Genomic DNA, 12,294 nt, shown 5'->3' on the forward strand with positions numbered 1-12,294 from the left:
GATCACAGGCCGACGCTCTATCCACTGAGCCAAACCGGTCAGGGCTCTCATCAATATTTCTATCTCTCCCTCTCCCTTCCTCTCTTTCTAAAATCAATTAAAAAATATTAAAATGATCTCCAGATAGCCCCTAAATTTTTACCATATGATAAATCCCATTTAGAACTTATTTCCCCCCTACAAAATGACATTCTCCAGTATGTTATAATACTACTGTGGCCTTACATTACTTTCTACTTATTTTCACATACCCTGGTACACTGTCTAAGCATTCAAGTGACTACCGAATCTTGATACAATACACTCACTCCTCAAAGATTTAAAAATCAAAGCATCAGACAAAATATAAATTGTTATGAGACTTCAGTTTTTGAAATACATAACTTACAGCACAAACAAAATATTTACATCACAATTTCTTTTTTACAAAATATGTGTCATTTTGAAAGAATACTGTTGAGATCCTGATCTAAAATACTTGCCAGAGTTCAAAAAGACTCATGGAATCTGGTCTCCAGAATTCCACTGCATAATGATATAAATAAAATATGGCTGAATGTCAGGGCTTACCCATACATAAAAATACCAATTCTCTATTCCAATGGTCAGCAAACAATGGTCTTTGGGCCAAATCCAGCCAGTGGTCTGGTTTTGTACAGCTGTAAGCTAAACATGGTTTTGACATTTTTACAGTTTAAAAAAATGTTTTAAACTAACTAAACTAAACAACAAAGAAGAAACTGCAACAGAGACAGATATGGCCTGAATTATTTACTATGTGGTTTTTTACAGAAACGGTTTGCTCATCCCTGCATTATATAAAATCAACTGGAATATACTGATGGCTATTAAAAAAGACAACACTGTAAGGCCAGTACCATCAGCAGTACTCATTTCTAAAATGAGTCACTTCTGTTCAAATATGTACATTTCCAAAACATAATTACATCTGAAAAGTAGCTCTGCTACTTAAGTCTAGCCCTTTACAATTAGACCTCCACATGAAATCACAGTATTCTTAGGGGACAGAGGAAACAAGGACAAAGTATTCCAGAGGTCAGTCCTTGAGCTTGTCAGTAGTTGTAAGTCATTTAAGACCACTTAATAGTCTTAAACATGAATAAAATTAATAATTTAGATATTGCCAATAGGAGGTGATATTGCTGCGTTATTTAAATAACACTGATTAAAAACATGTTTAGATATCCCAATTCATTATTTTCAGAAGCAAGAATTACTAGCTAACTTAGTAGCTAACTTGATTTTAAAAATGATAAATGAAAAAAGAAACACAGGCCAAAACTGTAGAACCACAGCAAAGGCTTTGGAATGCAAAAACTGGGGTCTCTCCCAATCTCCCAGCAATCCCAAGCTGGCCTCGGCTTCTCATGTTGAAGTTAGTTGACAGTGGTTGCCATGGGAACTTGGCAGCTGTCTCTTGTCAGTGAGCCTTTACATTAAATGAATGACAGGTCCATGAGCAAATGCTTTTAAAAGTAAAACCAGTTCGGAACTGCTCAACACACAGATGTTCACAATCCCTGGTCAGTAGGCTATACTCACACCACAAAACAAGTATTGTCCTGGATGTTTTTCCTTCTTCAGGCCTGGCTGGCTACGCTTCACATCATGAAGACATCTCTGTTTTGCCAAGCTTTAAAATGCTCAGTGAATGCCGAGGTAGATGACTTTCGAATGAAGATCTTCTATACCCTGATTCGACTGGGACTTGCTTCTTTCTGTATTCTCCTTCTGGGAAATATCTTCCGCTTAAGGGCAATTAACTGAATGATGAAAGACAGAAAATAAACTTTAATTTCCAAATTGGCAAACTTTAAATTTTCTGAGAGTCATATGACCTTAACTATGTCCACAGTCTTATACATAAAAGACAGACAACAAATTAGTCTCATTATTCCTCCCTCAAAACAAAACCAACTCCTACTTTTGTTTCACTTTGTAGGGTTAATATACCTAGATGTGTGCCCATAAGATATTTAAATCCATACGGATTAAAATTATTTTGGTCTAAGCTTCACTTTTTAAAGACCTATAGCTACAGATTTTTACACAGCTATTACCAAGCATACGTATTTTCAAGAGGTCTGGCAAGTCTTTCTGTTGAAGGAAAATGGCTCTGTTTAGCCATTAAGACACTGTCTCCAGGCTTGAAAATGACTACAATGCAAGACAGAATTCTTAAAACATTTTTTTAAAACCTGGCTGGTGTGGCTCAGTTGGTTGGGCATTGTCTTGTGCACCGAAAGATTACCGGTTCAATTCCTTGTCAGGGCCATGCCCAGGCTTGTGGGGCTCAATCCCTGGTGCAAGGGTGGGGGGAGCGTGTGGGAGGCAGCCGATAGATGTTTTGCATTCACATTGAGATTTCTCTCTCTCCCCCTCTCAAGTCCTTTCTCTCTAAAAATCAATAAATCTTTTTTAAAAAATATATTTTATTGATTTTTCATGGAGAGGAAGGGAGAGGGATAGAGAATTAGAAACATCGATGAGAGAGAAACATCGATCAGCTGCCTCCTGCACATGCCCAACTGGGGTTGTGCCTGCAACCCAGGTACATGCCCTTGACCAGAATCGAACCTGGGACCTTTCAGTCCGCAGGCCGACGCTCTATCCACTGAGCCAAACCGGTGCTGGCAAAAATCAATAAATCTTAAAAAAAAAAGAACACCCTACATTATAAAATCCTATCACCATTTCTCCCTATACTTAAACAGAGCAACAATCATTTGAAAATACAGGTAATACCTAATTTATGAATGGGTTACAAGGCAAAAAGTTCATTTGTAATTTACTAGCTTAGAATTGGGATATTTCTTTCTCATCGAAACAGTTTATTCATGTTACATCCGAAATAGAAACTTGACCATTTGATGAGAAAAATAAATGTGTTTTTATGGTTTCAATTTGGAATTCTACCGTCTACTCCCCCATGTCGAGGTGGAAGCAGAGCTTTACAGAAGCACAGACGTCCATGGTTTGAATGATGAGCTGGGATTCTGGGGCAGAGGAAGAGGCAGGGTTGGCTGGTTTGTTTGTGAGCACGGTACAGGTTAAGGAATTTGATTCAAGTAGGTAAAGAGAAGAGACTCATTCCTCTCATCCCTTTTCCCTCCTCCTCTCTGGTTCCCTTTTCTCTGCTGATATAAATGACATGGATGAAAGACCTAAGCCCTTTCACCCACGGTCCCTCTCCAACCTGACCGCTGGCCAGCACAGCAGGCTCACAGTTTCCTCACTGGACTCCTGTTCTAGAAGCAGGTGCAGTCTTTTTTAAGATTTTTAAAAAAAAGATGTTACCTGCAAGGAAGAATGGCAACAAAAATGAAGAACAAGATTTATATTCCCTGCTCTCCTGTCCAATTCTCCATTTCCTGAATTTCCTTCCCTCTCTGGCAGGAAGCCCAGGCGCTGTTTATCCTAAAGCTCTCAGGACTGCGACCTCCTCCTACATCTCAGTGTAAGTAAATTCAGTGTAAGATTCCTATAAGTGACGGCTAAAAAGAACTCCACTCAAGTCACCTGGAAAGGAGGCTGAGACCAGGTTCACTTGCCCTGCACAAGTCAGGTCAGTCCAGACACCATTCCCTTCCTTCTCCAGCCCTTTTTATTCAGAGCATTTCACACCTGTGGCCTAAATAAGGATTCCCTTGTCCCTTTCTTTTTACATCAGAAATCTCCCTTCTACTCCTGGACCCTCACCTGAAGGAGGTTCTGTGCCTACATGGAGAACTCTTAGCAATTCAAAGGAAATTTAATTGGGAAAAATGAAGATAAGATACTTCAGTCACTTTTAGAAAGGTTATGAGAAGAAAAAAATTGGAGATCCAGTTTCAAAAACAATACCAGATGAGAATTCTACTTGGGTTTTGGTTAAAAATATTTAGAGCATTTCAGTTTTAGCTTAAAGTCGGCAAGTTAATCCACTGCGGTCCAGATAAAGAATACTGGTAATGGATCTAAAAGATCTACACTAATAAAAGACAAACATGCAAATTGACCATACCTTCACTACGCCTAAGCCACGCCCACCAGCCAATAAGAGCGACTATATGCAAATTAACCCAACCAAGATGGCGGTCAGCAGCCACGGAGCTGGAGCAAGCAGGAGGCTTGCTTGCCCCAATGATGGAGGAAGCCTAGCTGCCACCGCGGCTCTGAGCTCCACTCAAAGCAACAAAGTTTCAATTATAGAAGGTAAATAAACCCCAGATACCTGCTTTCAGCCGACTGTGGCCATGGAGCTGGAGCGAGCAGGAGGCTTCCCTCCTGCCCGCCCTGGCCAGCTCTGAGCTCCACTCAAAGCAACAAAGTTTCAATTATAGAAGGTGAATAAATCCCAGAATAAAAAAAGAAAAAGAAAAAAAGGAGAGGCTGGGAGCTTCTGTCACTGGGGGGGGGGAGGGGGGGCCTTGGCCAACCAGAAAACAGCCATCAGCTCCTCACCCAGGCTGGCCAGGCACCCCAGCGGGACCCCCACCCTGATCCAGGACACCCTTCAGGGAAAACCAGCCGGCCCCCACCCGTGCACCAGGCCTTTATCCCATATAATAAAAGGGTAATATGCAAATTGATCCTAACAGCAGAACGACTGGGAATGACTGGTCACTATGACACACACTGACCATCAGGGGGCAGATGCTCAATGCAGGAGCTGTCCCCTGGTGGTCTGTGCGCTCCCACAGGGGGAGCTCTGCTCAGCCACAAGCCAGGCTGATGGCTGCCAGCACAGTGGTGGTAGCGGGAGCCTCTCTTGTCTCCTTAGCAGCACTAAGGATGTCCGACTGCAGCTTAGGTCTGCTCCCTGCTGGTAAGTGGACATCCCCCGAGGTCTGCCGGGCTGCCAGAGGGATGTCTGACTGCCAGCTTAGGCCCAATCCCCCCAAGGAGCGGGCCTAAGCCAGCAGGTGGACATCCTCCGAGGGGTCCCAGACTGCAAGAGGGCATAGGCCGGGCTGAGGGGACCCCCCCAAGTGCACAAATTTTTGTGCACTGGGCCTCTAGTAAATGAATAAAAGGCCATTATGTTTGATGCTTGCATATTAGGAAATATACTTGACATATTAGCTATAAACCAATAGAAGAAGTTAAAATTTTCTTGTGACTTTATATCATTTTCTAAAAGAATCAGACACTAATATACCAAGAAATACTATTTGATCCCCACATAAGATATAAAACTTACCTGTTCGGCAAAAAACGAGAATATAGTAAACATAATCAATGTTGCTAGTACACAATGAGTCCAAAACTTCAATTTGTCTCGGTATGCTCTCCTGTTCAGAGAGAGAAGAAAGCAATCATGTGTTTTGTGCATGGCTTCACTATATTACTTAGAGTTATTTATATACCAGTTTAGCAAAAACAACCATGGAAACCAAAAAACACTGTCTGGAGGCAGTTCTAAAATGTTATTAACACAATACACTTTCCCAACATGAGTTCTGATTTTTCATTATATTTGAATTAGTAAAAGTTATCCAGGCAGAGATGAGGACTTCTAAAGAAAATTACTTTTAGCCCTAACCGGTTTGGCTGGGTGGATAAAGTGTCGACCTGCAGACAAAAGGGTGCCAGGTTCGATTCCAGTCAAGGGCACGTACCTCGGTTGCAGAATCCTTCCTGGCCCTGGTCAGGGCACATGCAGAAGGCAACCAATCAATGTGTTTCTCTCACATCAATGTTTCTCTCTGTCTTTCCTCTCTTTTCCACTCTCTCTAAAAATTAATGGAAAATATCCTCGAGTGAGGATTTAAAAAAGAAAAAAAAAGAGCAGTCTGTGAACTTGGAAGGAAGAAAAAAATAAAAAGAAAGAAAATTACTTTTAGCCCTTAAACAAAAACACACACTTTCATTCATTTTTATTTATTCATTCATATTCTTTTATCCAGTCGCTCAATAAATACTTCCCGTGGCTACAGAGAGGCGGACAAGATGAATTTCCTGCTCTAAAGTGTCTATAAGCCCGGGAAGTCACCAACATGCAGACAAATAGCCATCACACAAGGAGAGAAATGGGTATTATCAAAAGCAAAGTCTTGTAGAAAAACTTAGAGAAATGAGGAAAGCATCTCAGAGATGGGGACATTTCATTTAAGCCTTGAATGTGGGAGGGAAACTGAGTCCCACAGGACTGAAAGCAGCCAGGGGACGCAGGTGGGCACGGACTCAGCTGTTCTGAAAAATCATGTAATGGAGTTTGGATGTAATACTCCAGTGGAAAAGGGGATAAAAGGGCGTGTGTGTGTGTGTGTGTGTGTGTGTGAAAACTGTTATCATTTGAAGGATGATGTCATGAGCAGATGACCAAAGGCATGAAAAATGACTGAGGGGCAGTGAGAGTGGACAGAAACTAGCAACAGAAGAGACATTCTGAGAGTACAATCAATTGGACTCAGAGGCAGGATACTGGGGATAAAGACAGGCAGTATAGCATAGTTCCCTCATCTGTAATTTGGAAATAAATGAATAATTTATTATGAAGCTTAATAAATGCTTAATATAAAGCTTGGAAGATATGCTAATAACTACCACATTCGGGCACTATTGCTGAGTTCCAGACTCTCATTTACTACTGTCTGGTAGTAAATGACTCTACCTCAAGTCACATGCTCATAATGGTGTTCTCTCCCACTCATTTCCTGCTGTACTTCCTATGTCTATTGATCACAACAAGCTCAGTCAGTTGTAATGTCTACAGTGTCATTCAGAAGCTGTATAATTTAAAGCACTAAGAAGCCACAGGCTGTAACACAGCTGATGAGTTGCCCCAGCAACCAGAGAACCCTGTAACAGCTGGAGGTGAACCACGCTTCCCTCAGCCGCCCATCCACTGAGCACCTACTATGTGCTAGGGAGGTCCGGGGGCTCAGACACAAATAAGACACAGTCTCTGCCCCTGAAGAGGGCCCATGGTCTGCCAGCAGAGATAAGCACACCAGATAGACTGCTGTATGGTGCACAAAGTGCTTTGCCCGACAAAGGGGGACAGGAGGAAAGCCAATCAAGAAACCGGGGAGAGGAGACAGGGGATTCAGGAGCACAGTGTCATGAAGCGAAAGGTAATGCAGAAGCAGGATGAGGAAGAAGCAGCCCAGGTCAGGGAGCTGCAAAGAACACCCTCTACCTGATTCATCTCCTTTGTACAACACAGAAATCCAAGCTCTCTCAAAAACTCTTAAGCCCGCTTCTTTCTTATTTAATTGAGCCCTTGGGGAGTTAATACTTGAACCCATCCAAGGTCTTTCTCCCCTCATCTGAAGGAAATGAAAATGGTGAGAAGCCATTCCAGCCATTTTTGGAAGACAAGACCCGTTATTTAGTAATAGCTTTTCCTTATCAAAATAAAAATAATATAAATATTAGCAATATACATGCTAACTGTCTCACTCAAGAGTTCTGATAATTTCCTCTCTAAAATCTCCCCCAATTCTGTCTACTGCTTTCTCTTTATTCCCTTGGCTGTGTTCACACCTTGACTGTCTATTTCAGGACAACTGAAATGCTATTAGTTGTCTCCCTGCCAGGGGTTTCCAGATAGCATTACCTCACTCCAAACAACTTCCTCACCAGTACCACCACTTCACTACTATTAGTTATCTTTCCAAATCATGAAGTCTGATCAAGACAAACATTTTTAGCCGAACCAGTTTGGCTCATTGGATAGAGCGTCGGACTGCAGACTCAAGGGTCCCGGGTTCGATTCCGGTCAAGGGCATGTACCCTGGTTGCGGGCACATCCCCAGTGGGGGGCGTGCAGGAGGCAGCTGATTGATCTCTCTCATCGATGTTTCTAACTCTCTATCCCTCTCCCTTCTTCTCTGTAAAAAATCAATAAAATATATTAAAAAAAAAAAAAGAGACAAACATTTTTAAAAAATCGCTCTTGAGGAGTTGCATTCCCTAAAGAAAAAAGTCTAATTCAGACACAACCCTTCACAATCTCTCCAAAGCACTCTCTTTGACATTTATGCCTTTGTATCCTTAGTACCTGGCATGGGGGTGGGGCAGGTAAGGGGGCCCTGTAACGTGGCAATAACGGTTCCTTTAGTTGTAAAGAGCAGAGGAAATATATTGCCAGCACAGAGTCTGCCGTATGGTAGGTGCTCAGGAAATAGGGCAAAAATAAAAAAAGGAGAAACAGGGCAGCTACTCTGATGGCAGTGATGACAATGACTAAGGCTCAGCAGATGTGCTCCTCTAGTGAGCTCAGTAAAAGAGATATTTCAACGATTAAGCTCAATAAAAACTACAGTATATCTTACAAAGAAACAATAGAGCAAACACCACATTAAAGACATTTCAACCCAGCCAGCATGGCTCAGTGGTTGAGCGTCAACCTATGAACCAGGAGGTCATGGTTCAATTCCCGATCAGGGCACATGCCCAGGTTGCAGGCTCAATCCCCTGTTTGGGGTGTGCAGGAGGTAACCAATCAATGATTCCCTCTCACCATTGATGTTTCTCTCTCTCTCCCCCTCTCCCTTCCTCTCTGAAATTAATAAAAGTATCCTAAATAATAAGAGAGGAATATGCTAATTAGCCATTACGCCCTGAGGTGTAACAACCAAGCGCGTCATGACCCGATCACGGATCAGCGGGAAGGTGGGCCAGAGAGGTATAAGCAGGCTGCGGAGAGCTACAGGAGGGGGCAGGGCAGCAAGCTATGGAGGGCAGGGCAGCGGGTGGAGAGCTACAGGAGGGCAGCAGCGACCTACTGGCCCACGGATTCGTGTGCCCGGCTACTAGTATGTTAATAAAAAGACATTTCATCACTCTGAAACAAAAAATACACACATACATATACGAACCATGAGCACTTACCATTCCTGCAGCTCATGCATATGAAGAAAACGGTTCCGATACTCTCTTGGCAGCTCAAACTGGGATGGTACAGGAAACATAGATTCATAGAAGTCCCTGAGCACAGCTTTCACTGTCTGGGCATCTTTATGATTATGGTCAATGTTGTCATTCAGGCAAACAAACTTCCTGAAAATAACAGCGACCCAGGGTTACTGATTATCATAAGGATGATTCTGACCTCACAAAACAAGAAAATGTGGATTCCAAATATATTTTAAATAGATTTATGCCCCAAGACAGATGTTTTATTTACTGATAAGGTTCTCTGAGGCAATAATGTTTAATAAATTTTTTCTTTGGATATTCCTCACCTGTATAACATAACTAGGAAAGATAATCTTGAAAAGTGCCTTCTAACTATGGAATAAATTAATGATTTCCACTTAGCATGTCCCCAATTAACTGTTCAATAAATGCAGTTTACTAACTCGATCATTTTGTTAACAGACAACAGCATGGTGATTACGAGAGGGAAAGGAGGTAGGGGCAGATAGAAGAGGATAAAGGGGGCATAAATGAAAGAAGACTAGACTCTGGGTGGTGAACACAAAATACACTACACAGATGATGTGTTATAGAATTGTATACTTGAAACCTATATAATTTTATTAACCAATGTTATCCCAATGAATCCAATAAAATATATTTTAAAAGTTCATTAATTTTAAAAAAAGCAGTACCTAGGGTTTTTTCTTATATCATCCAATTGGCCAACCACATGAGAAACATTGGTACGAATCATTTTAAAAGCAATTTCTTCTTCTCCCATGATTTCAAACCTAATTATCAAACATAAAGGGTATAAATATTTATGTGGATATGACAGATTTTCAATAAGGAAAACATTTTATAAAACTTTAACAGATTCAGCATCCTCAGAATGAGTTAATCTTTCCCTGTTACTAAAGAAAACAATCTCACATAAATGTTAAAAAAGAATGCTTAATAAGTCATTGCAAAATGATGAAAATATTAGACTCTTACTTATTTTTAAACTAAACAAAGAGACTATTATATGTCTACTTACCTATATTTGTTTTTGTCCTTATACGCTTTGTGGATTTTATCAGTTACTGGTTTACAGCTGGTTAACAGACTCTTAGTGACGGGTGGCTGTGAGAAAGATAGACATTAATTACAATAGGGGCCAAGACTAGGGTGAGGCAAGTGAAGCATTCAGCTTGGGTGCAAAATTTAAAAGGGCACCAAAAGACTCAGCAGTCAGGATGAATATTTTCAACAGTCAAATTGGCACACTATGGCCAGCAGGCAAATTGCTTATTTGTATAAATAAAATTTTAAGTGGCACATATCTGTATACTAACCCATGTCATATGCTAACCAGAGGTGGGGAACCTTTTTTTCTGTCAAGGGCCATTTGGGTATTTATAACAAACATCATTCTCGGGCCACACAAATTATCAACTTAAAAATTAGCCTGCTATATTTGACCAAACATTTAATTAACTCACTCCTAATGCCTTGGCAGGGCTAGACCAAATGCTTTCACGGGCCTTATATGGCAACTCGGGCCAGACCGTCTGTTCCTCACCCCTGCTAACCAAAGCATGATTGGCAATACCTATAGTCTGTCTCTGGGTTCCCATAGTTCCTTGCTGACCTGTCTCACCACAGCTGCTGCTCATGCCTGAACAGGAGTGAGGAGCACAGTGTCTGGTGTGCAAAAAAGTGAAGAGCACAGTGTCTGGCGTGCACGAGGAGTGAGGAGCACAGTGTCCGGCGTGCACGAGGAGTGAGGAGCACAGTGTCCGGTGTGCACAAGGAGTGAGGAGCACAGTGTCCGGCGTGCACGAGGAGTGAGGAGCACAGTGTCCGGCGTGCACGAGGAGTGAGGAGCACAGTGTCTGGCGTGCACGAGGAGTGAGGAGCACAGTGTCTGGCGTGCACGAGGAGTGAGGAGCACAGTGTCCGGCGTGCACGAGGAGTGAGGAGCACAGTGTCTGGCGTGCACAAGGAGTGAGGAGCACAGTGTCCGGCGTGCACGAGGAGTGAGGAGCACAGTGTCAGGCGTGCACGAGGAGTGAGGAGCACAGTGTCTGGCGTGCACGAGGAGTGAGGAGCACAGTGTCTGGCGTGCACGAGGAGTGAGGAGCACAGTGTCCGGCGTGCACGAGGAGTGAGGAGCACAGTGTCCGGTGTGCACGAGGAGTGAGGAGCACAGTGTCTGGCGTGCACGAGGAGTGAGGAGCACAGTGTCTGGCGTGCACGAGGGGTGAGGAGCACAGTGTCTGGCGTGCACGAGGAGTGAGGAGCACAGTGTCTGGCGTGCACAATGAGTGGGGATCACAGTGTCTGGCGTGCACAAGGAGTGGGGAGCACAGTGTCTGGCGTGCACAAGGAGTGGGGATCACAGTGTCTGGCGTGCACAAGGAGTGGGGAGCACAGTGTCTGGCGTGCACAAGGAGTGGGGAGCACAGTGTCTGGCGTGCACAAGGAGTGAGGAGCACAGTGTCTGGCGTGCACAAGGAGTGGGGAGCACAGTGTCTGGCGTGCACAAGGAGTGGGGAGCACAGTGTCTGGCGTGCACAAGGAGTGGGGAGCACAGTGTCTGGCGTGCACAAGGAGTGGGGAGCACAGTGTCTGGCGTGCACAAGGAGTGGGGAGCACAGTGTCTGGCGTGCACAAGGAGTGGGGAGCACAGTGTCTGGCGTGCACAAGGAGTGGGGAGCACAGTGTCTGGCGTGCACAAGGAGTGGGGAGCACAGTGTCTGGCGTGCACAAGGAGTGGGGAGCACAGTGTCTGGCGTGCACAAGGAGTGGGGAGCACAGTGTCTGGCGTGCACAAGGAGTGAGGAGCACAGTGTCTGGCGTGCACAAGGAGCGGGGAGCACAGTGTCTGGTGTGCACAAGGAGCGAGGAGCACAGTGTCTGGCGTGCACAAGGAGTGAGGAGCACAGTGTCTGGCATGCACAAGGAGCGAGGAGCACAGTGTCTGGCGTGCACAAGGATTGCTAAATGAATGATTTCCTTCTGTCAGGAATCAGATTTTTAACCGATTTATTACTGTTCTCTATATTCATCTAAAAATGCTTATCTGCAGCTAGGTATAAATATTTATATATGGCTTGAACTTTTGCAAGATAGTAAATTGTTTAACATTTTATTCTAATTATGAAATTAAAAGCTAATTATAGAAAATATAAGTATGAAAAAAGGAAATTAAAACACCTATGATTTAACCTATTGTCATTTCCATTACTTTTTGTGGGTGTGTGTGTGTGTGTGTGTGTGTGTGTGTGTGTGTGTGAAGATATTTGGGACTTTTCTATAGTTTAAGTCATACTGTGTACATGGTACTACCTATTTCCCCCACATTTTATTTTGTAAACCTTTTTCCATACAGCAGTAAATATCTGTAAGCATCACATTAATAATTATATTAAACCCTTT

General features: G+C 43.1%; 1 protein-coding gene across 3 annotated transcripts in view; it reads right to left on the reverse strand.

The window, feature by feature from the left end:
• Positions 1 to 346: 346 nt before the first annotated feature.
• The window catches only part of GNPTAB (N-acetylglucosamine-1-phosphate transferase subunits alpha and beta), a 57,544-nt gene continuing 45,596 nt past the window's right edge, over positions 347 to 12,294 (reverse strand). For all 3 annotated transcript variants that reach the window (XM_036297989.1, XM_036297988.1, XM_036297987.1), the window contains 5 exons: positions 9,911 to 9,996; positions 9,564 to 9,662; positions 8,842 to 9,009; positions 5,204 to 5,294; positions 347 to 1,784 (listed from right to left, as the gene is read on the reverse strand). In XM_036297989.1, the coding sequence (XP_036153882.1) occupies positions 1,707 to 1,784; positions 5,204 to 5,294; positions 8,842 to 9,009; positions 9,564 to 9,662; positions 9,911 to 9,996 (522 nt within the window). In that variant the 3' untranslated portion in view covers positions 347 to 1,706. The remainder of the gene's footprint in view (positions 1,785 to 5,203; positions 5,295 to 8,841; positions 9,010 to 9,563; positions 9,663 to 9,910; positions 9,997 to 12,294) is intronic.

The sequence above is a fragment of the Myotis myotis genome, unplaced genomic scaffold (assembly GCF_014108235.1).
Source record: "Myotis myotis isolate mMyoMyo1 unplaced genomic scaffold, mMyoMyo1.p scaffold_m19_p_3, whole genome shotgun sequence".
NCBI classification, from domain to species: domain Eukaryota; kingdom Metazoa; phylum Chordata; class Mammalia; order Chiroptera; family Vespertilionidae; genus Myotis; species Myotis myotis.